Source organism: Balaenoptera acutorostrata, chromosome 10 (assembly GCF_949987535.1).
Source record: "Balaenoptera acutorostrata chromosome 10, mBalAcu1.1, whole genome shotgun sequence".
Taxonomy (NCBI): domain Eukaryota; kingdom Metazoa; phylum Chordata; class Mammalia; order Artiodactyla; family Balaenopteridae; genus Balaenoptera; species Balaenoptera acutorostrata.
The window spans coordinates 85,420,573-85,445,637 of record NC_080073.1 but is presented as its reverse complement, the minus strand read 5'-3'; the positions used below and the strand labels follow the sequence as shown (position 1 = coordinate 85,445,637).

Below are 25,065 nucleotides of genomic sequence, written 5' to 3'. Positions count from 1 at the left end.
GGAAATGCCCAGCTGACAGCAACCCAGCGCCGATTGGTCGGTTTGAGTCTAACCTTTGTTCGGGCCGCCCAAAAGACGCTAGCTGTCGCACCTGTACCTCTCCGCGCGAGGTAAGTCTTTCCCTGCTCCTGGGTGGAGGAGGGGGCAGGGCACAGTCGTGGTCTGCAGCAACTGTCTCCCCACACCTCCCCCTCACAGGCTGTCCCCTCCCTCCAGACATAGCTACGAGAGAGGACTTGGGCCGACATCCCGGGAGAACGGAGCGAAAGGGAACACTGGTTACGAGTTGCTCTGCGAGGGCATTCATCTAACCCCCATCCTGAGTTGGCGCATGTACCCCACAACCAGTGCATCCTAGGGACCCGTACATCTCAGGTTGTGGAATGAAAGAGCTTTTTAACAACGCTGTTAATACTTAGCGTTTATTTAGTGCTTGCTCTCAGGCCAAGGACTTTGCATACTTATTTAATCTACACGTCGACCCTATGAGAAACACGAGAATTTTTACAGATGAGGGTCTAGTAACTTGCTCTAAATTACACAACAGCCCAGATTCAAATCCATGCTCCTGCTTCAGTGTTCTTATTTACAGCCTCCTATCAGTCGGTTTTCTCTACTCAATTCTGGTTGCTTCCCTTTATCAGTGTTTATGTTCACAGCAGCTTTTGTCATTTCTCTATGGTAACAGATTTTTCTCTGAGACAAGATTCTAAGAGATTCTCCTTGAATCAGTTACAGATAGAGGATTGATCTTCTGAAAAACAGCCCAGAATGGCCACATCCCTGGAACCTGAGGAACAAAAAGGACTTTTAATAGTTAAGGCAGACCATTATGGGGGACAGGACTCCATCTCACAAAAGTACAGTCCTCACAGAAGGGAACTCTTCAGGCAGCACTTCAGGAAGCTCTGCTATCAGGATGCACCTGGACCCCGTGAAGCTCTTACCCAGCTCTGGGAGCTTTGCCACCAGTGGCTGAGGCCAGAATGCCACACAAAGGAGCAGATTTTAGACCTGCTGGTGCTTGAACAGTTCCTGAGCATTCTCCCTAGGGACCTGCAAGCATGGGTGCAGGCACACCATCCAGAGACTGGAGAGGAGGCGGTGACTGTGCTGGAGGATCTGGAGAGAGAGCTTGATGAACCTCGAAAGCAGGTGGTAAGGGGGCGGTCATTTGGCTGTGAGAGATCAGGGTATAGACCAAGCCAAAGCAAAAGCATATGAAAGAACACCTGAAGGTATTTAATATGTTACCCTAGAGAAGAACAAGGCTTAGGGACTGACTGCCAGTGTCAAATAACTGAAGTGTGACTAAGTAAAAAGAGACACTAGACTGATTCTATGTCAGTTTGGAAGGCTAGGATCAGTGAGAAGCTGTAGGAAGGCAAAAAGGTATCAGAGGAAAACAAACAATTTTCTAACACTCACGGTTACCTATACATAAAATAGGCTACCTTGTAATAAAAAACTCCCCTTCAAGGTGTGGTTCAAGTAGATAATAAGGATAATACAGAACAGCATGGTCTAATTGTGACCCATTCACATTTAATACATGTAATTAAATATACATTTAATATATGGTAATTAAATATAATGTGAGCCCTATATGTAATTTAAATTTTTAGTAGCCACATTTGTGAAATTAAATATATTTCATTTAACCAAAAATATGTAATCAATATTAAACATGAGGTATTTTACATTTTTTTATTTCAGTTTTCAATATTTGAATGTATTTTACACTTCACATATCTCAATTTGTATTAGCCACATTTCAAGTGCTCAGTAACCACATCTGGCTAGTGGCTATCGTATTGGACCACATGGTTATAGAAGAAATGCCCCCATTTGGTGGAAGTTGGGTTCAATCTTTAAGGTACCTTTCAAGTCCCAAGACTCTATGATTCTGGACCTCTGCAGATCACTGTTAGAGGCACTGAATTTTATTCTCCAGTGTCCTGAACTGTATAGATTAGACTCTGTCTCTTCATTTTTAGTCATTACTGCCATTTGCAATTGAATGAGAATTTGTCCTCTTTTCTATGGCCCTGGTCCCTGGCACATGCTTCTTTTGATCTTTCTCTGAAGTTCTTTCAGTTCTTTCACAAAATCTACCTTGCAAGCCCAATCATACTTCATTGTTCCCAGGTCCCAGCCAATTCAGAAAGACAGGACACACTTTTGGACAAGTTGGCGCCCTTGAGAAGGCCACATGAGTCACTGACTATCCAGCTCCATCACAAGAAGACCCAGCAGGAGCAGGAATCTGGGGAGCCCCAAAGGAATGGTAAGGAGCAGGAGTTTGTGTTTATGAGAGAAGAGCTGGTTCCTTAGGTTAGAGAGGAGCTTTCTCACTTTCATCCTCTCCCTTTTAAGTTTCCCTGCTTGTCCTTCACCTCACTGTGGAAGATGCTATCTCCCTTCCTACCCTTGCCCTGTCATGGAAAGAACTATATTTCAGTTTTTCATTAGACTTAAAAGCTGCTATTTGGCCCATGGGGTAGGGGAGGAGTTCACCAGATGTAATCAATGCTACTAATAGAACACAAGATGAGGACTGATAAGAGTTTGGCATTTAGAAGTTAATGAGTCTTAGCAAGTCTTAAGTCTCCTGCCTTATCAGGAGGCAGAAGCTGAAAGAGGCAGACTATTTTAATAAGCTTTAGTAAGCTTAACTATGTGGAATCCTCACTTCTTTTCTGTGAGAAGCCATATAAGCTTCTCTCCTCACCTTTGAGAGAAGACAGGACACGAACTTTTAAAATACGTCGCAATAATAATTTAACGTGTCTATTGTGCTAAATTCTATTGCGTAGAACACAGAGAATTATTATTATTATGACTAATGGCTTATCTATGCAAAACTTTAAATTCTAGATATCTTTCCTTCTGGTTTTTTTTTTTTTTTTTACAAATACTTCTGGACCAGTTTCACTCTGCTTCCCGTTAATGTAAGTCCAGAAAATTACACACTTCCTATACCTAAAATTATAGAGGTTTACACATGTGCTGCTACCAAAATAACCTTTCAAGGGAATACTATACAGTTAAAATATGAATTGTATTTTCTTAATCTAATCTACCAAAAGATACTTCATGAAATCTAGCTATCCTTGAGGCCTATGACTTCTTAGGGAAGTCTACTTTGTCTGCATTGAACAGTATTAATATGACTTTTTTCTAAGGTACAGCCCTGGCAATCTTACACAATTTTTATCTGTGTTCCCACTACCACTATACTCCCCGCCAAAAAACAGACAAGCAAAAAACAAAACCACCAAAGCAAAACCAAAGGAAAAAAAGAAAAAAAACCTGCAGAAATCACAACAAATACATTTGAAGAAATGCCTCTCAACTTTATTAAAAGAATGTAATATCTGGTCCAAATCCTCATTTTACAATTAAACAGATATACCCACAGTGATTGTGACTTTTCCAAGTTTCCATAAGGAGTTAGAGGGAAAACTGGGTCTCCTGCCTACTAGTAGAACAATTTTTTAAAACCATCATGATAATATACCAAAAACCCAGTGTCTTTTAAAATAAATTTATTGTTAAATAGACTTTTTTAAAAATTTATTTATTTATTTATGGCTGTGTTGGGTCTTTGTTTCTGCGCGAGGGCTTTCTCTAGTTGTGGTGAGCCGGAGCCACTCTTCATCGCGGTGCGCGGGCCTCTCACTATCGTGGCCTCTCTTGTTGCGGAGCGCAGGCTCAGTAATTATGGCTCACGGGCCTAGTTGCTCCGCGGCATATGGGATCTTCCCAGACCAGGGCTCGAACCCGTGTTCCCTGCATTGGCAGGCAGATTCTCAACCACTGCGCCACCAGGGAAGCCCTAGAGAGACTTTTTTATGCAATATCTCATTTTAAAATTTTCATTGTATCCATATCAGCAAGATTATTAGTATTAGCCGTTGGATAGGGTAATGGGATTCGACTCTGTAAACATACCTGGAAATTATAATAGTGGTCACTTAATACAGAATTATCTTCACATATGAGAGAACTTGGAGAACCGAGTGTCTTGCAGTTCTTTGTAGCACACTGTCAGGTATTTCAAAGGGAACTTTTTGGATGTTCTCTTAACCCACAACACTGACTCTCCGGTAGCAGTAAGTGATAGTCTACTTTGCTCCAGTTTCACTTCAGTCAGCATTTAACCTTGTTCTTTCCCTCTAGACTGTCAAGCAAGTTGTACGTATGGTAATCAAATGGTCTTTATGGACATACCCTCATCTCAGTGACCAGCAGGACTGGGCTTATCTGGAATGTAACTGATAAGGACTCTTGGATATGCCAAAATAAAATTGGAAGAATGGCCCTGGCAGAAGATGCTAAAATGAAATACTCCTAATTTAATCAGTTCTGAAACAAGATCTCGTAGAATCCTATTAGCCTGGGAATAGCTGGCACTTGGAAGAGATACATAAACAAAGCCCTGAAACTCCAGTTGGCCAAGTAGACTGCAGGTCCCTGAGATGAGAAAAGTTCCCATTTGACAGTTTCCATACAATTTTCTTTATGTTGTTCAATTGCAGATGTAAGGGAGAGGGTTATAATTTGAATTGCTGAACAAGGAAAACTGACGCTGTATTTAAAAAAAAAAAAATCTTTTGAAGTCCTGGTGAGGGATTTTTCTCCAGACTTCTCCTGAAGTTGTAGGAGAGAGACTCATCCTAAGGACTGGTAGATTCCCCTGAAGGTGGTAAACTGACCACAAGTGCCAACTCTTTGTATCCTTTTTAAAAAGATATTCATCTTCATCAGTAAGCCACCGAAAACCAACCATCAGTGACTCCAGTATGTAAAAGAAGCTGTGGAGGCAATATGTTGATATTTGAAAACACTTTTCTTAATGGTATGGGGGTGTCTCTGATTTCTGTGATTTGCTTAATGATCATTAACCTACTAACTTAGCAATACTTCTGCCACACATTATACTTTTACACATGCTTTATCATACATTTCATCATCTGATCAAACTATAGGAAAGGAGGAGGGCAGAGAGGTGATAAGGAAACCAAAATGGTTATGATCTGCCAACATTTAAACAATCATCAGCAAAGCCAGGACTGATATCTGGACTTTCTGGCTCTAATCCAATCCTTGTAATTTCTAGCCTGAGATAAATATGGTATTTAGGTTCCAAAACAATATCATTTTAGAGCAAATAACCAAACTTTAAGAAATATATTGCCTGATTAAAAAATATATATTGTAAGGAGGAAGGTAAGATTTGAGGAAGATTTGGTAGGATGGGGACGTTGTGATGACAATGAAGAATGGGGTTCATGGCGCTCAGTCCAGAGCCAGTGTTTTCCATACCCAGCCCAGGCACTGAAATGTTCTAATAGCTCTTGCTGCTTCTTCCGTCATACCGAGTGAACCACTGAAAACTATATGTGATTAAATGATTGTTGTACAGTTGGGATTCCTAGGCCTGTTGAGATGGAGGTTTCATCATAACCAAATAGGTGACACCCAGCATTAAGACCAAATAGGTTTACTCCCTCCAAATCATCAAAACACCTATTTTCTTACAGAATTCAACTCAACAAATATTTATTGAGTACTTGCTATGTGCCAAGTTCTATGCTTAGCTTGGGGTTGAGGATATGGGGATCAGAAAGAGGGAGAGAGCACATTCGATTTAGGAGGTTAGGGAAGACTTCCTGGAGGAGACAGCATTTGAGATACACCTTGAATAACAGGCCAGTGGCTCTCAAAGTGCAGTCCCTGGACCAGCAGTGTCTGTCATACCAAGAAGAGCAAATTCCAGGGCTCTACTCCAGGCTTATCAAATCAGAAGCTCTGGGGGTAGGTAGCACAGCAATGTTTTGATAAGCCATCCAGATGATTCTGATGCACAGTAAAGTTTGAGAACCACCAAGCTAGGGTTTAGACAGGAGGAGATGATAGGGAGGACATTAGTTTCAGAAAAAGGACTCAACCCAGCACATACACCAGACCATCCACTGTCACTTCCTGCTTATCTCCCTCCATTTATCCTGACCTGCATGCTCTCTCTGCTTTTAGCTAACTATTATTTATACATACTTCCCTCCTTTAATGGTTCCGACTCACTATATTCCTTTCAGACCCCTGATCCCATTACCTTCTCCAGTCACTTTTACTTGGTTTTACTCCCACTTACTACCTAGGTTTCAGACCCCTCATGTTTCTCCCAAAATTTTACCTCCCTCCCCATCTGTTTTCTAATCTCCCTGTTTATCCCTCTTAATTATCCTTGGCATGTGTGTAGTCCCCATTTACCACTCTGCATTTGCACAGGATTGCCAGGCAACCCCTTGTCCACATTTTTGCCTTTTCCTCTCTTCATAATCTATTCACAAATAATGTATCCTGCTATCTTCCTTACTGGCCTCTTCTTTAATTTCTTCCCTATATTGTCAATATATGTTTTGATGGTGCCAAATATCTAATTTGTGCATTACATGTGACTTTTCATTTTTATAACACACTTTTAACATTTACATGTTCTTTATTCCATAGGCTTTTTGCTTCTTAAACCTAGAATAGGACCTGTTTGTATACTGTTAATTTGTTACAGGTGATAAAACCAAGACTAAGAATGAAGAGTTGTCCCAGAAGGAAGATATACCCAAAGACATGGAATTCCTTGGGAAAATAAACAACAGACTTACCAAAGCTATTCCTCAGTATCCTGAATCCAAAGATGCTATTGAAAGTGAAGGCAGATTCGAATGGCAACAGAGGGAAAGAAGACGCTATAAATGTGATGACTGTGGAAAAAGTTTCAGTCATAGCTCAGACCTTAGTAAACACAGGAGAACTCACACTGGAGAGAAGCCCTATAAATGTGACGAATGTGGAAAAGCCTTCGTTCAACATTCACATCTCATTGGACATCATAGAGTACACACTGGAGTGAAACCCTATAAATGTAAAGAATGTGGGAAAGATTTCAGTGGGCGCACAGGTCTCATTCAGCATCAGAGAATCCACACAGGTGAAAAACCCTATGAATGTGATGAGTGTGGGAGGCCCTTCCGTGTAAGTTCAGCCCTTATTAGACATCAAAGAATTCATACAGCAAATAAGCTCTACTAATATGGTGTAAGTAACAAAAGTTAGACACTCAGGCCTAATTAGTTATCAGAGAAATCTGCCTTGGAGACCTTGAGTATCCTGATGTAGGCAAAGCTTCAATCATCATTAAAAATTTCTCTGGCACCAGAGAATTTACCTGAGTAAAATTTCCTTTTATTTCTAAAGTAGTTCAGTTTCTTGGAAGGAACTAAGAGTTATTTCAGAAAGCCTTGTCCACTGCCAGCATTGCTCACTTGCAGCCCAAGATAACCATGTTTCCTGGTTGAAAGATGTGAATTCTACCTCTCGACTCTGGCTCCTTTTTCCTTGACCACTCAGGGTATGACTTTAGGCAAGACATTCATATTTTCTCTGCCTTCATTTTCCCATTCTGTAAAGTGCAGATGATAGAAGCCCACCAGGTATGCTGTATTAAGTTAAAATAGATGAAAACTGCTTTTGAAATTAAGAACTAAAACAATACTATTTTTCCCCATCATTAGTGATATAATGGCCTAAATATCCCTTATCTTAAAGTAGGGAATATAATAATTTTGTGGAATATTGTGCTTTGCCAATGATAAAAAAAATGAGGAAACCACCAGAAAAGATAGCAGGCTAAGAAAAACATTAAAATAGAGAGGAAAGCAATAAGTCATCAGTGGGAGCTGCTGGGAAGGGGGATGATGGAGTGTGTTAGGGATCTGTAACTTTGGATAAGTCACTTCTGAATCTCAGGTCATTTAAACTGAGGGAGATGGGGAGAGGTTGGTCTAGAACTGCACTGTCCAATATGGTAGCCAGTACCCACATGTGGCTATATACATTTAAACTTAACTGAAATAAAGTGGAAAATTCAGTTCTTTGGTGACATTAGCCACATTCCAAGTGCTCAATAGCCACGTGTGGCTAGTAGCTACAATAATGGACAGCACAGATCCATTTTTTATCACTGCAGAAACTTCTCAAGGACATTGCTGTTCAGTCATTGGTAAGGTACCTTCCAGCTTTGATACATGATTCTGAGTTCAGGAAGGTAGCAAAAGAGATACCTGAAGAGGCTGTAATAGCAATAGGAGATAAAATACAAACACCTTAAAACAAAGTAATTTAGTAAAAATAACTTTGTGGTACTTTTTCAGCCTTAGAGAGTGTATTGTAATTGGAGAAAGATGATTATTAAGTAAGTACAATAACCTAATAATCAAAATTGAAAGCTTAACTTACTACCTCATCTCTATAAAAAGAGTGTAATTACCTTTACAAGGTAACATCCCCTGTCAGTTACCCTACACTAGTGAGAAACTGGGACCCTCAGGACGCTAATACTTTAAGATACAGTGAACAATTTAGTTTTTCTTTTTCTTTTGGCTTCTGAATGTATTAGCATTTCATGAACGTATTTGCGACAGTTTTACATCACTAGTTTGAGAATTTTATAGCATGGCAGGAATTGTGACCAAAGGCCAACACATTCAAATTTACAACACCATCAAACTGCCACGAACCACTGATTCTAGGAATACCCATCACCAAAATGATCAGTAAGTGATCTAATCTCTTACTGAAGACATTAATTACACATACTTGCTTTGATAGTAGGAAAAGCACCAGAATCATTTTGTGTCTACTACTATTGGAAGATGACTCTTAAATCATTCCTCATAACACCATAAACTGAGCTTCTATGTCTTTTGAACATAATGCTCCTTTTAAAAAAAAAAAGTAAGTTTACTTTGAATGTATACATCAACTGATACAAATATTTTAAGACATCAAGTTTCACACTCATACTTGTTTTTTCGCTTATCTGAGCACTATTTGAAAACATTTGAAACAAAGGATTTTTTAATGATCATGAAAAGTAAAGTATTAAATCTTTAGTATTAGAAACATCCTTATCTAAAAAATAAAGTTAGGTGCTTAATGAATGATAGCTTTTCCCCCTTTACCTTCAGTCTTGCTAAAAAACTGTCATGTGTAGAAGCTGTTCACAGTCTTTAAAGGGGGAACTCATGTCTCTGATCTTATCCTTGAATTTAGAGTCTTCTGCAGTGGTAAGAAAGATGATCCTGGCTACCACAAGATTAAGTTTCCTCAAATGGGTAAAAACGATGACAGACTGATTTTCCTCTAACGTACTCTGTATGACTGAACATTCTATTCAGGTAGTTTTGAATACCTGTTGTGTATAAAGAATTGTTCTAGTCTTAGAGTCGTACACCCTCAAAGTCTGAGTGAAGAGTAGTTTGGAACACTGAGACTATGCTACCCTTTTTAATCTGGTGTTGATTCCAAATTGCCACCACAGTGTCCGCCATCTGATCTTGACCAGAGGGGCAAGGATAAGAGTCAGAGAGGTACAGAAAGATTTGGGGCCAGAGACAGCCTGGAGTGATAGTGGCAAGAGAAGAAAGTCCAGTGGGACCTGGGATAACTGCTGGCATAAGGCAAAGGAGGCATGAGGTTGAAGGAGATCTAAGTAGTTGTTAGTATTATGAAGGATTAGGCAGTGTCCTAGTAAGTCTGTAGAAACGCACAAAACAATTGGTGAGGATGCAAGCAGTTGGAAAGAAGAGCTCCGAGTTCAATCACAGCCACAGTTATTGGAAAAGAAGGTGTAATATGTTAGACACCGTAATCAGAACCACTGAGTTCTAGCAGAGAGCCATCCTGGAATGATGGCACCTGCTCTAAAAGAACCCTAAACATGGTAGGCAGTTTCTCAAATAGTTGTGTCAAAAACATATGCATCACTCCTCCCAAATTTTTTGGAGGGTTTTTCTTTTTTTTGGAGGGAGGCAACAACTTGTAGTTTGTAGTTTTCATGAACTAGTAGAACAGACAGTGATTTTAAGAGGCACCTAAAGGGAGTACGGGGGTAGTTCTTTCAGATACAGTTGGGGAATGGTGGTTAAACTGGTGATTTTGAATGAGGAGCCAACAGCTATAAAGGGAGGAAACAGATGAGAGTTGGGGTAGGAGGGGATGTCGGAGGTATGCACGGGCCTTGGTGAAGAGGGGGGAAACAAGATAGAGGAGAAGTGGATGGAACAAAAAGAGAATGATAAAAAAGGAACAAGGGTATAGGGAAAGGAACAAAGATAAAATAAGAGATGGTGATAGAGAAAGAAAAGAGTGACAAGTAATTCTAATATTGACATCAATTATAATTGAGACAGTGGGTTATATACCACAGCCATACAAAGGTGAACAGATCAGCTTATCCCAAGGTCATCGAGTCTTACATGCACAGCACATATTATTTATGTTATCTTTATTGAATGGGTCTACAACCTCCTTCTGAGCATAAAATTATTTCTTTATAGTCTAATCAAAAAGTCCATCAACAGTGAAACTGCTAGAAACTTTGAAATGCTTCAAAACAACCTGTTCTCCCCTTAGTAATATCACAAGGCAATTAGACTAAGGTTCTAAAAGAATAGATCTCTCAGTCTTTCTTACTCAAATCCTCTAGAGCACAGTTTCTCAACCTTGGTTTCATTGACATTTTCAGCCAAACAATTCCTTGCGGTGGGGGGGGCTGTCCTCTGCAGTGTGGGATGTTTAGCAGCATCCCTGGCCTCTACCCCCTGGATACCAGCAGCCCCAACTTGTGACAAGCAAAAATTTCTTAAGAGATGCAAATATTCCCTGAGGGACAAAATCTCTCCCCCGCCCTGCCAGCCCAGTTGAGAACCACTGCTCTATAGGAAAATAATCTGATTTCCATGACCGTTCCACGTCATATACAATAAGATTCAACTTAGAAATGTTATATATGACTAGCACTGTTAGACCCTTTTACTACCCCACAAAATGATTCCCAGGGTACCTAAAATCTGTGCAGCAGTCATGCTAAAGAAGTAGTCTACTTTAGGAAGTCATACCTCACTTACTTTTGAGCACCAGAGGAATCTGTCCTCAAGTGTGACTTGCATAAAGAGCTTACCTTGCATTTTTCTAGACCTTCTTCTTCCCTCTATACCATACTTCTGCTGCTACCCTCTCCTTTGCCCCTTGACCCAACCACAAATAGACACTTTATCCTTGATCTGCACTGTCCAATACATTAGCCACTAGGTACATGTGGCTATCGAGCACTTGAAATGTGGCTATGCAACTGAGGAACTAAAATTTTTTCACTTTAATTTAAATTTAAAAACTGATACTCAATTCAGTTATTGGAAAACCTTTAAGTATGTTTGGAGTATTTCGGGTATAGGAATCTAATTTTGCCATTCAAAATTTTATGTACTCTCAATACAGATCAAGTATTTCCAATGAAAATTTAAAAACTGAATTGAGATGTGTAGTAAGTATAGACACACTGGATTACAAAGACTTAGTATGAAAAAAGGAATGTAAAATATTTCATTAATAAGTTTTATATTAGATTTTAAAATAATATTTTGGATATACTGGTTTAAATAAAATACATTAAAAATTAATTTCACCTGTCTTTTTACATTTTTAATGTGGCTACTAGAAAACTTACATCCACATAGGTGGATCACATTACATTCCTATTTATTGGACAACACTGATCAAGATCTTCTCGCTCTCAGGGTAGGTCCCATTCACTATGTTCCAAACCACCTCAATTCTGTGAGGCTAACTTCTGTGCTGCCAAGGACTTTTTACCTATTTCTTCTTATTCATTAATCCAACAGGTACTTACTGAGTGCATGCTATGTGCCACACCTCTATTTTAGGTATTGGGGATAGAGCAGGATATAACAAGATATTTCCATGTAAGACTATGAGAAAAATAGTGAATGTTAAAATTAAAGGTATAATGCTGTCCTTTCAGATGGAAGACTATTAGGACGAAAAGGCAGGGCATTTCAGGTTAGGTGTGGGGAGGAAGGAAAGAAGAGGGGGAAAAATAGATTGTTATTTTGGGATTACAATTTCATTTCAATTTAATAAGATTTTAAGTTTGGTTTGTTTGGCAAGTCCAATAGCACAGCAATAGGGACTAAAGGTCTTTGGATATGCCATTGCATGAGAGGACTTATTAAAGGTTAGACCTGCTTTATGCATTATTGTTAATACACACTTCATAGTATTTACTGCAGAAGTCTCTTTGGGGAAATTAGCAATGGAACAATTTCTATATGTAAGAACCATAAGTTCCCATGTATGTTGAATTAACCTATTATATATCACCGTAATACTGGGTACAAGGAAGGAAATTTCATTAAACCAGTTATTGTGCCTTTTTGTTTTTCTCTACTCCACTCAGTTGATAGTCTTGGAAAACTCTGCTATAGCCTTAACTTTATCTCAAAGACGTGAAGTGATTATGTGCTTTTGATGTTTTTTGTTTAAAAATAACTTTCCTATGAAGAACAATCAACAGCAGTTAGAAAGTAGATAATTATAAACAAATTCTATTTTACTATCTCTATATAAAAATACAAACATGAATATGAGGACATCTAAAAATGCAGAAATAGTTATATATTCCATGTATCAATATATAAAAACATAGCTGGAAGGAAATCCTTTTTCAGAATCAGGAAATAGTTCCTTATCTACTAGGTTAAAATCCTAAACCCTCCAGCAAATGTATAATTCAATATTTTGAACAATTTTAGTATTTCATTGTCACATAAAATATGTAAATAGCTATTCACATTATTGTGGTGATTTGCATGTACAATAGGAGTCAGATGGGAAAGAAAATACCATTCTTATTTGTAAAGTAATGACAACACAATAAATCTGGAATCTTTGAAATAATTTAAAGTTAAAACATTTCTTAACCTACTGCATATATTTATAAGTTACATAATGTCTAACTCTTGCACAAGTTGAGTTTTTTGCATAAACACTTAATGCTACTTTCTAGGCACTCTCTTACTCAAGGGTTGACCTTAAATTCATTTTTCCCCTTGGATCAGTATTCTTGACACCTATGGAAAAGAACATCCTGACTCCTCCAGAAAGTAGAAAAAGCTAAGTCAGAAATAAAGAAGAAATAAACATGACACTCCAATGGGAAAAGTATAAAACCATCATAGTCAGACAGTTTGGCTTCAAATGAAGAGTAAGTAAATCAATACCTCCTAGAAAAATCTATGCCATTTCTTACACAAAACCCAAACTACTACCAGGACTTTGAGTTAGTTCAGTATAGACATTCTACCAGACATAATGTATTTGATAAAGCTTCTAGCTTTTTATCTTCAGACTGGTTTGCTATATTAATTCATGGGTCTCAGGAATATGAGAAAATGACAATAATTCAAAATTTTTCATTATCTGTTCTTGGATGTGTCTTCGTTTGTCACAACTGTTGGGCTATAGTAAAGGAGCTGCTTCTGTCTCTTCATAAGAAAAAGAAATCCCTGCTTTTATAAACCTGTATTACAGTGAAGGAAGACAAGACAAATATCAAATAGGAGTAGTGGTATATGGAATATAAATAATGAATTGAAATGAAACAGAGTGGCTGAATGACTACTACAAGTAGTCAGAAAAGGCTTTTCTGGAGGGCTGACATTCTAACTGAAATATAAATGTCCAGTCTTGGGAAGTTCTGAAGAAGACCATGTCAGGCAAAGGGAATTGCTAATGCAGTCTCTACAGTAGGAATGAATCTGAGGTGTTTACAGGAAATGAAAGAAGGTCATTGGGTCTAAAGCACTGGATTAAGGGGAATGTGGTATAAAATTAGGCTAGAGAGGTGAGCAGGGGCCAGGATATGTATTCTAAGCATGATGGGACACCATTGGAAGGGAAGGACATGATCTGATTTTTGTTTTTAAAAGATCATTCTGGTCCCTTAAGGAAGCAAGAGTGAGAAAAGAGCAGAAGCAAGGAGACCAGTCAAGAGGCTACTGCAGTAATCCAGATGAGAGAAGGTGGTGGCACCAACCACAGGTCCAAAGTGGACATGAAGAGAAATAAACAGATTCAAGGTATATTTTGGAGACAAAGCCAAAACAATTTGCTAAAAGACTGTTGTAGACTCCTAAATTCTCACACAAAAAGATGTTTAAATACTGGGTTAAACGTATGAAATTGCCATTTCTGTGTGTCAGAAGCAGTCAAATATCAGCAATTTCAAATGATTTAACCTAGTAGAAACAAAATAAGAACAGAGAAAAATCTAGAGAGAAATGGAACAGGGGAAGGGACTTTGAAATTGTGTGGGGGCCTAATTATGGGCCTAATTAATTTGTTAAATGGAAATCTGTATTCTTTTCTCCTTAAAACTTTCTGTGGAAGGCACCCTTTGTTAAGCCCTTTGTCTAAAGGGAAATTGCCAACAAACCTGATGAGATTCAGAACACCACTATAATAACATGTCTCTGTACAAACTTCCTTCTGGATAGCACATTTCCTAAACTGATAAAGTCAAGGTTATCAATGAAAGGCAGTAGAGCAGAGGTTAAAAGCAGAATGCCTGGGTATAAATCCTTACTCTGCCTGTTACTAGTTATATGACCTTGGCTTACTTTCTGTGCCTCAGGTCTCCCACCTGTAAAACGGTGGTAAAATGGTATCTACCTCATAAGGTACGAATTACATAAGTGACCAAATGTAATGAGTTTAGAACAGTGCCTGACACATAGTAAGTGCTATGTTAGCCGCTGCCAATAGCGCAGTTAGGTCTTCTTGTTTATCAAAGTGCATCATGTTCAGCATTTTCTTCCCCCCAAACTGCTTAAATTAGTTAACTGGCATTTGATCTTCATGAATTCACTGCATTTGTTGCTGTTGTGTGTGTTTTAAAATAATTCCTGTAATGTTAACAATTACCCTAATTCTGAACTGCTCCCTGCTCCCTAAATACCTAACCCCAAACCCAGCCCGGTCGGCCCCACCTGTCCACCGGCGGAGAACACCACCCCGGTGACCCTCACTGCGGCACTTACCGCCAGCGCTTGTCTCCCGGCGGTTTCCAGCCCCCGGCGCCGGGTCCAGCTCACAGGGCCATTTACCGGGCCGCAAATCCCGGCCCGGGGAGCTCTGGAACCATTAGCTACCGGAAATGGCTGGGAGTCGCGAGAGCGCTGAAAAAGGGGGCCGGTCTTTCCCGGGTTCAGAAACACTGAGGTCCCCCCTGGAAAGAAGCCCAGGGCTCCCAGGTGGAGGAAGAGGAGACCCGTTTGAGGGAGATCCGGAAACGCACTATCCCGCAGCCGGTTCGGACGCAGCTACAGCGGCGGGGGCATTCTCGAAAAGTCGACCAACCACGAGCCTGTGGAAACCTCCAGGATTGCGCGAGAGGCCCGAAAGTGACTTTGGGGACAGGCTCCTTCCACGGTCCGCAGCTTCCTTTCCGCGCCCTCCGCGCAGTTGTCTACCCCAGTCCGCGGTTCCCTAGAGCGCGGGTCCGGCGGGCCCAGGCCGGGAGTGGGCCGAAGCCTTAGGGGCCTCGGGTGCAGGAAAGGCCCGGTCAACCGCGGACAGGGAAAGGGGGTTTCTTCTGCTTAAGTTCATCCGGGAGGGCAGGCGCCCCTCTCTTCTGCGAGAGGGGCTAGTTGGGACGTTCGGTCACACTAGGAAGGGGCGCCGAGGAGCTTCCTCCACTCACGTCTCGGGGTTGCCAACGGTACCTGCTGTGCCCCGCTCACCGTGATCTGGCAGGACCTTGGGCACTAAGGGAGAGGAAAACTGGCCTCTGTTTAAACTTCTCTGATCGTTAGGGGAAATGAGGGCCCAGAATGAAATGGGTGAAGAGTACTGGCGCTGGTATTCTTTAAACCTGGAATCAAATTCCCGCTCCACCACTTTCCTGTTAGGATCAAGGGCAACTTTTTTAACCTCTCTAAGCCTCGGTTTCCTCGTTTGTGTAAATCAGAATAATATAGTGCCTGTTTCAGAGGATGGTTGTGATGACTGTGAGAGTGCACGTAAAAAACTTAGTCTTTAGACGTTTCCTTCCCCTCCCCTGTATCTGCTATCACTCATCCATGTCAGACAAATAGGACTAATTAACCAACTGTCACTTTTGCTTTTCTGGAGCTCATGTGAAGAAAAGTAAAGTGCAAGACTTGAGTAAGGGAGAAACCACGAAGAATACAAAAGATTGACAGTCATTGTGAGCTTCACATAGTTGCCCATCCCAGCATTTTCACCTCACTTGGCTCCTGGCACATGGTAGGCTCTTGATAAGTACTTACTTGGATGAATAAGGACAGATCTAGGGAGAAGGAATTAAAGAACAGAAGGGAGAAAGTGAATCAGACTGACTAAATTTAGCTAGTTGACAAAACAAGCGAAACCACTTTTCTTGTCAGAAATGTATGGTAGTCACTAGGCTCCTGTGTCAGACAAAGGACTTTACTTAATGACACAAGCATCATGAGCTTCATGCTCCCCTTGTCCTCAAAGCCAGAGGAGTGACGTGGAGGGGCCCCAGTGGGTGCTGCTCACGCAATGGGTTTGCATCCTAGCAGAGGAACCCCAAGCATAGGAAAAGCCGGTCTTTGCCCAACCTTGCCCCAGAGTGAGGCAATATCTTTATTATCCTGGTCAGGAAACAAATCTGCTCCACAAGGAGATACAAACATCTTTGAAAAGATAATCTGAAAGAAAATCTGTCAGAACCCTTGGAGAAATGTGAGAGATCCTTGGAGAATTGTTTCCCAACACTCTAGGTAATAGCATCTGGGGTTAGAGGAGATATCAGCCTTTTTTTAAACTTTATATACATTAAGATTCTAGTTTTTTTCATATTTTGTTATTTTAATTTTTTGAAATATAATAAAAATAAAAGGCAAACAGAAGTTTACATTTGTTTTAGTAAGGGATAAGGAGTCACTCAGGGTCTGTGACTGGGGAAATTATAATGATATTTAAGGAACATGAATCTAGTAAACATATCTGGAATGGACTAAAGTTATGAAGATTATCTCAAGGCTGCAGTCATGTAGGTATGAGGTAATTAGAACTGAGGAAGGTGGCTATAATAGAGAAGAGCAACATTTCAAAGGAGAAATCTGCTGGCTCCCACCCTGGAATTGATTTAAAGCAACTTTCACCTGGCCCACAGGGCCCCAGATCAAAGCCAGTTCTCACAGTGAAAATTTAAAGTCACCACTCTGCAGAAATAATGAGGATATGGCAACACCAGTCACAAATCAAGTAGGTGGCCTGGCTCAGCTCCTAGCTGAGAAGCTGTACCTGTGCCTTGTGGCCTCCCCTAGCTCAGCAGGCCTATCCACCGAGCTTGCAACTTCTGCCCTGCTTACTGTTTTGCATTTTTATTCTGTTTCTGATCAGTAGAGATTCAAAGAATGTTTCAACCTAAATGTTTTTTTCCACTTTTTTATATTAACCCATTTCTATGTTTAGAGCAGCGTGGATTAAATACTTAACATACTCATTTACCTAGAAGACATCTGCCAAATTGGTCTTCAGCATTCATTCCCCAACTGATTTATTTAAAGTTTCCTTCTGTTCTCTGGATTGTGTCTTTCTTTTGGGGCGTCAGATCTCTTTGTTACTCTTGTCCCTCCTTTCATGCTCTGCACCTGATTTTCATTAAATGTCCTCTGGATTGGATGCTTATATTTAGGAATGGAGTCCTGTGCTGGTTAATTTAGGTAGTAGGAGTTTCCGCTGCAGTTGTAGGAGGCTGCTTGTGCAGCTGGTATTATCCCAATGGAAATTCTCAGTCCGGGTTGTATGTAAGTAGGCAGGCCTTCCTGTAGAGTGAGTGAACAGGGAGCAAGCAGACAGGCTGGGTGCCTACACAATTACCAAAAATGAGAACCTCTTTCTCCTCCTCCTTGTTCCATTGTAGAGGTCCAGAGTCATTTCAAATTTTGCTATGCTTCTTTCTGAGGCTCCCAGTTTAAAAAGGGAGATATCCAACTGTCCCAAATGCAGTTCTTAAATGGATAGCCCATTCTTGCCATTTGCAACTCTTGGTCCTGAGGTTTGAACTTCTCCAGGATTCTTCTGCAGATGCATACCTGGCCCTGGTGTCTTACAGGGCAATTTCCTCTGCTTCTCCAACAATCTGATCCCAATTGCTTATTCTTTTCCAGAAATTCCTCAAAATTTCTGCTCCACTCTTTATTTTCTAGCACTGTTATTTATTTATTTTGTTTTAAATTTTTTCAGTCATTTGTGTGTTCTTGGGAGGGAAAGGAAGTAGATACATGTCACCCTTCCAACTTGAACTTAAAACAAGCCATGTTCTTCTATACCACCTCTCTCTCATTTTCTCATTTTTACACACCTCATTTTTGGATTCTTAGAGAAGGCTTTCTGTTTAAAGTGAAATCTGAGCCAGACCTCGAAGGATGGATAGAGTTTAGGTAAGTGGAGAGTAGTAGGAAGTACACTTCTAGCAGAGGGGTCAGTATGAGCAAAAGTGTGATACTGAATGAAGTAGCAGATACGAGAACCAAGCCACCTCCTATTAAGCCAGACATTAAAGGGATTTGCAAAATGTGAAATGATTCCACTCCTTTTACTTTTTTTGAAAATATAGTTAAATTTCATAAAATATTAAAGTAACAAAATATGTTACTTAAGTTAACATGTAATGGGTATGTTATTGTTAAAGAATAAATATTTTTAATTCCTCAGTTTTAATTTCGAACAAAGTAAATCTTGATGGATACGACCCATATAAACATAAGCTCTTTGGAGTCCTCACTAGTTTTTAAGAGTATAAAAGGAGTCATGAGACCAAAATATTTGAGAATTAATATGCTAGTCCATACACTATATGAAGTTATGCTTCTGAAACTAAAATGTAGAGCAACTATGGAAAATGTGGGAACACCCTTGTGGCCCTAGGTGTGGAAAATATTTGGAGTCTTATTAAAAACATGTCACCTGCTTATACAAATAAGGAAAGTATGAGTAACCAGAGTCTAACATTTTTTGTGCTTTGGTGGGGCTGTCATGGTTGTTGGACCTAGCAACTCAGGCAGTTTAAAATATGTTCTAAACCCTGGTGTGGCTAATTGTAATAGTGATTTAAAAGGGTTAAATGCTTACTTTCCATAGCAGGAAGTCAATAGATGATATATCTATACCTGAAAAATCAAGAAATGGCAGTGTTAGCGTGTTATTTAAAAATATGGAGGTTAATATCAAGAGTAAAAGGAAAGAGTTAAAGTGGTTGTCTCTGGGGAATAGATATTGATAACGGAAGGGAAGAGTGAGGCCTGGTGTTTTTCACAGTATAAACCTGAGAGTACTATTCAATTTTATTTACTTTTTTTTTTTTTTGGCTGTGTTGGGTCTGTTGCTGCCCGTGGGCTTTCTCTAGTTGTGGTGAGGCGGGCTACTCTTCGTTGCGATGCGCGGGCTTCTCTTGTTGCAGAGCACAGGATCTAGGCATGCTGGCTTCAGTAGTTGCAGCACGTGGGCTCAGTAGTTGTGGCTCACAGGCTGTAGAGCACAGGCTCAGTAGTTGTGGCGCACAGGCTTGGTTGCTCTGCGGCATGTGGGATCTTCCCGGACCAGGGATCGAACCCATGTCCCCTGCATTGGCAGGTGGATTCTTATCCACTGCGCCACCAGGGGAGTCCCTACTTTTTTTTTTTTTTTTTTTTTTTTTTTTTTAAAGAGCTATTCTTTTTTTTTTTTAATTAATTTATTTTTGGTTTGGTTGTGTTGGGTCTTCGTTTCTGTGCGAGGGCTTTCTCTAGTTGTGGCAAGTGGGGGCCACTCTTCATCGCGGTGTGCGGGCCTCTCACTATCGTGGCCTCTCTCGTTGCGGAGCACAGGCTCGAGACGCGCAAGCTCAGTAGTTGTGGCTCACGGGCCTAGTTGCTCCGCGGCATGTGGGATCTTCCCAGACCAGGGCTCGAACCCGTGTCCCCTGCATTAGCAGGCAGATTCTCAACCACTGCATCACCAGGGAAGCCCAGTCCCTACTTTTTTTTAATGTATTTTTATTAGTAAAATGCACAAATCAGGTGTGCAACTCAATGAATTTTTACATACGTATGCAACCATGTTAACTACAACTCCAATCAATGGTAAACATTTTTTTGTCTTCTGTCACCAGAGATTAATTTTACTTGTTCATACAAGGTACTTTTATTCAACATAATATTTTTTAGATTCATCTACATTGTTCATCTATCAGTAGCTCCTTTTAATTTCTGAGTAGTATTCCACTGTATGAACATAACACTATTTGATTCTCTGTTATCCTGTTGATGAGCATTTGGGTTTTTCCAGTTTGGGCCTACTATGAATACAGCTGCTATGGACTTATGTTTTCATATCTCTTAGGTAAATACTTAAGGGTGAGATTACTGGGTCATAATGTAGGCATTATTTAACTTCATTAAAAATTGCCATTTTTCAAACTAGTTGTACCATTTTACACTCCCACTAGGAGCGTATAAGAGTTCCAGTTGCTTCATATCCTCATTAGCACTTGGTATTGTCAGTCATTTTAATTTTAGCCATTCTAATGAATGTGTAGTAGCTTTAATTTTATATTTCCTTGATGAATAATGACCTTGAGTACCTTTTAATGTAATTATTGATAATTCATATATCAATATGAATTCTTTGGTAAAGTGTGTGTCCATGACTTTTGCCTATTTATGTTTGTCTTCTTATGATTGAGTTGTAAGAGTTCTTTATATATTCTGGATACCGGCTGTCAGAAATATGTATTGAAAATATTTTCCAGGGACTTCCCCAGTGGCACAGTGGTTAAAGAATCCGCCTGTTAATGCAAGGGACATGCATCCGAGCCCTGGTCCGGGGAGATCCCACATGCCACGGAGCAACTAAGCCTGTGCACCACGTCTACTTAGCCTGCGCTCTAGAGCCTACGAGCCACAACTACTGAGCCCGCATGCCACAACTACTGAAGCTCGCGCACCTAGAGCCTGTACTCCGCAACAAGAGAAGCCACTGCAATGAGAAGCCCATGCACCGCAACAAAGAGCAGCCTTGGCTCACCGCAACTAGAGAAAGCCCGCGTGCAGCAACGAAGACCCAACACAGCCAAAAAAAAATAAAATAAATAAGTAAGAAGATATTTTCCAGTCTGTAGCTTCTTTTCACTTTCTAAATGGTGCTGTTTGTTGAACAGAAAATTTAAATTTTGATGAAGTCAAATTTAGCAATTTTATCTGTTATTATTAGTGCCTTTTGAGAAATCTTTGCTTAGGTTATAACGCTATTTTACTTCTAAACTACCTATGTGTACAACTTTGGTTTCTAAAAATTATTATTATTTTTTTTTAAGTGAAACTTCTCATTTATCCATTTTATTTTACATAGTTTTATGGTCTTTACAGTTTAGTGTATTTGTAAATGATCTGCTTCTTTATTTATTTATTTATTTATGACTGTGTTGAGTCTTCGTTTCTGTGCAAGGGCTTTCTCTAGTTGCGGCGAGCGGGGGCCACTCTTCATCGCGGTGCGCAGGCCTCTCACCATCGCGGCCTCTCTTGTTGCGGAGCACAGGCTCCAGACGCGCAGGCTCAGTAATTGTGTCTCACGGGCCCAGTTGCTCCGTGGCATGTGGGATCTTCCCAGACCAGGGCTCGAACCCGTGTCCCCTGCATTGGCAGGCAGATTCTCAACCACTGCGCCACCAGGGAAGCCCTAAAAATTATTTTTTAATGTAAAAAAAGAAACAGAGAGCATAGTTCTAGTCTGTTGCCAGTTATTTCTAGTTACCATCCCAGCCGGGAGGCAAGAACTATGAGATAAAGAGCAAAAATAAGTGTTTTGCAAGAGCTGAAGCACTGTAACTTCTCAATGTTTATTGTTATTTGTTTCATTGTGATGATTAGATGACAAAACTCTTAAAAACAAATCAAAGCTATGGGGGGTAGACAAAATATTTTTAGGTTAAGGTTGGGGACTGGATAGAAACATCGGTGGTGGCTATCAGCAGGAACAGGTAAGGAGGGGAAATTAAGATGAAGACTGGAGGAACTTCCCTGGTGGTTAAGAATCGGCCTGCCAATGCTAGGGGACACGCGTTCAAGCCCTGGTCCCACATGCCGCGGAGTAACTAAGCTCGGGCACCACAACTACTGAGCCGGCGCTCTAGAGCCCGTGTTCCGCAACAAGAGAAGCCACCGCAATGAGAAGCACGCGCATCGCAACAAAGAGTAGCCCCCGCTCACCGCAACTAGAGAAAGCCTTTGTGCAGCAACGAAGACCCTACGCAACCAAAAATAAATAAATATATTTTTTAAAAAGTGAAGACTGGAGGGGAGCCTGAAAACCCAAAATAAATGGGTAGTTAGAAAAAGTGTTAAAGGAATAAAAATGGGGGACCAAAGTAGAACAGTTTCCATGTGAAAATAAATTAAGGAAAAACCTCATTTAAATTGGAGTCAGGAAGCCCTGAAGGAGAGCTCTCACGCATGTACCACTGTACAGCCTGCATAACCAGCAGGAATAAGGAAGATAAAAATGATTTTAACAAGGTCAGCTTATACAGAATTCTTTGTATAAAATTTTCTCTGTCACAACTTCTTATCCGTGATAATAAGAACGTTACTTCTCTTCTGGTACAAGGGAGGACATTTTTCACATGGGAATTGCATCACCTGCTTTTTTTTTTTTTTAATTATTTATTTATTTATGGCTGTGTTGGGTCTTCGTTCCTGTGCTAGGGCTTTCTCTAGTTGCGGCAAGTGGGGACCACTCTTCATTGCGGTGCGCGGGCCTCTCACTATCGCGGCCTCTCTTGTTGCGGAGCACAGGCTCCAGACGCGCAAGCTCAGTAGTTGTGGCTCACGGGCCTAGTTGCTCCGCGGCATGTGGGAATCTTCCCAGACCAGGGCTCGAACCCGTGTCCCCTGCATTAGCAGGCAGATTCTCAACCACTGTGCCACCAGGGAAGCCCGCATCACCTGCTTTTAAGAAAGATCACTTCTTTGTCCCAGCAACAAGGCACTGACCACTGCTTAAAGCTAATAAGAAACCGCCATAACAACTAACTCTTGTTCTTCTCCAATTAACTTTTTTTCAAGACAACCCTCCCCAGTCTCCTCCTAAAACCTAATAAAAGCTGACCTTCCCTTTGTCTCTTGCACTTGCCTATGATTCACCACGGCTTGCCTGACCCAAATTGCAATTCTCTGCTTTTCCTGCATAAACCCATTTTGCTGTTAAAATAATTGTGTTTTATTTCTAAGATTAACATCCACACCCTCCGCCCCAAAATCCTACGTAGTCTGAAAAGTTAAAATTGTAAGCGTGTATAAAGAATGAGCATAGATTTGAACTTAGGTTTTTCGAAATTTGTGGTATTAGAACTAGGGTCTACTACTGAAGCTTACGGCACAGATTACGTCATAATGCTAAGCTTAACTCAGCACTAAAAATAAACTACAAAGCAGGTTTTGTAAGAGACCGCAATTCATTAAGATAGGAAAGGGTGGAACATATGTAAAGACTCGAAAAGAATTTACATTTAATTATAATTATTTTTTGAATACTTAATAGTATAAGGTGTACTATTTATTACTAGGTGCCGTAGGGGATTCAAAAAGCTATGAACCATGATTAGCAAGAATTCCTCAAGAAATCTGCAGTCTATGTGAGAGGACTGGACATATTTATGAAGCGAGAACAGTAAAGTACAGGGGTAACTAACCCGGCCAAACGCGAGTCTAGTTAATTAGCATCATAAGGATCCTTAAGGTGCATCCTCCTGCACCGATACCCCAGCTTCCGCCTGCTCTCATCCCTGGCCCCCGCACGCCCTCAGATGAGCCCGCCGGGGGACGGTTACCTCCCCAGCGAGCGTGCGGAGCGGACTGGGTGAGCCAGGTGCGCGGGGCAGAGGTGACACCACAGTCCGTTATTACCCACGACTTTCCCGATGCCCTAGAGCCGCGCAACCCTGCGACGCGTAGACGCAAGAGGAACGCTAGGCCCAGAGTACTGTTGAGAGGGGCGCGGTGGCCCCGTCCCCTTAGTCGGTCGACCATAGAGCTTTCAGACCTCCAGGATTCCTAGAGAGCTCCCGGAAGTAGCTTGGGACAAGATGCTTGCTGGCCGGTGCTGTGCCTCCGCACGTTTGGAAGTTAGGGGCTGGAGGGGCCTGGTCCGGTTACAGCTCTCGCCCCTTTTTCTACCAGCCCTTCCTCCAGGTCTGTTCACACTTTGCAGCGTCCCTTCCCCACCCGGGCCGCCGCTGGAACTCACGGTGAGTACGGTTCGGGCTCCGGGCCGGTGGAAGGGGAGCGCTTTGTGGCCAGACCAGGCCGCAGGTGAGAACAAGCGTGAGGGGTCTTGAGAGGGGACCTGAGCCGAGGTCGGCGCCCCGGTGATTCGGTGAATCAAGGGTCGCTTTGGTTGCCAGCGCAGGCCGAGTCCGCGTGCCCAAACTTTTTGCGAGGGAACCTTTAGTAGAGATTCGCTGTCTTCATCTCTCATCGTTCTGTGGCGTTATTTGCAGTCGATTTTGTCTTAAAATAGGAAACTGTTCCCGGGTTATCTTTTTTTTTTCCCGTGTTATCTTTCATCTACCTCTTTCCACGATCTGAATTGTTTTTACTTAGCAATTTTGCATTTCCGTCACAATTCTCTTTTTTTTTTAAAGATATATTTTGCTTTTGGAAACCCCAGTTATCCTTGGAAACCTATTTTTCCTGCTAAGTTATTTTGCTCTTTGTAGTGTATTCAGAATGTGGTGGTGTGTTGACTGGATAAATGTACAAAAGAAACATTTTTTGACAACTTCGTGGTGATGTAAAATTCAGACTTATTCAGAATACTTCGTTTATTAAAGCTAATTGAAGCAGATGCCTGGGAACTCTTTAGGAGGGGCCCCATTTCCAAAACTCAAGTGACTCATGAGTAATTTTTGTCAGGCAACATTAAGACTGCCACTACCACCTCTAAAAAATGATCCCTATTTCTGTTTGATTAGTTCAGTTAAGTATACTTATGCAGTAATCATTGTTGTAGCAAATGCATACATATTTTGAATTTCTGCTGTGGTTAAGTGTAAAATGTGGTAGATGTTAAAACTTACGCAGTTTGAGATAGGTATAAAGCACAGTGTTTGCT

At 40.9% G+C, this 25,065-nt stretch overlaps 2 protein-coding genes across 4 annotated transcripts in view; both read left to right on the top strand.

Moving 5' to 3' along the window:
- On the top strand, positions 1-12,703 carry ZSCAN16 (zinc finger and SCAN domain containing 16). Of its 3 annotated transcripts, none has more exons than XM_007179055.2 (4): positions 1-110; positions 733-1,158; positions 2,149-2,287; positions 6,575-12,703. In XM_007179055.2, exons 2-4 carry the CDS (start codon positions 772-774, stop codon positions 7,093-7,095), a joined length of 1,047 nt encoding a protein of 348 aa, XP_007179117.1. In that variant the 5' UTR covers positions 1-110; positions 733-771; the 3' UTR covers positions 7,096-12,703. The 3 variants fall into 3 exon arrangements, with proteins under 3 accessions (XP_007179117.1, XP_007179119.1, XP_007179118.1); XM_007179057.2 differs by having other exon boundaries at positions 64-110; positions 689-1,155; XM_007179056.2 differs by having other exon boundaries at positions 64-110; positions 689-1,158.
- Positions 12,704-24,002: 11,299 nt separating this feature from the next.
- LOC102998885 (zinc finger protein with KRAB and SCAN domains 7-like) overlaps positions 24,003-25,065 on the top strand; it is a 50,347-nt gene continuing 49,284 nt past the window's right edge. Inside the window, exon 1 of the mRNA XM_057555777.1 lies at positions 24,003-24,199. The gene's annotated coding sequence lies outside the window, so the exon portion shown is untranslated. The remainder of the gene's footprint in view (positions 24,200-25,065) is intronic.

What these genes read in the sequence shown, in the direction of transcription:
- ZSCAN16 (XM_007179055.2), top strand. Translation starts at nt 772, where the DNA reads ATGGCCACATCCCTGGAACCTGAGGAACAAAAAGGACTTTTAATAGTT. An exon ending in ATGAACCTCGAAAGCAGGTG is followed by an intron (nt 1,159 to 2,148) that starts GTAAGGGGGCGG and finishes CATTGTTCCCAG; the next exon opens with GTCCCAGCCAATTCAGAAAG. An exon ending in TGGGGAGCCCCAAAGGAATG is followed by an intron (nt 2,288 to 6,574) that starts GTAAGGAGCAGG and finishes AATTTGTTACAG; the next exon opens with GTGATAAAACCAAGACTAAG.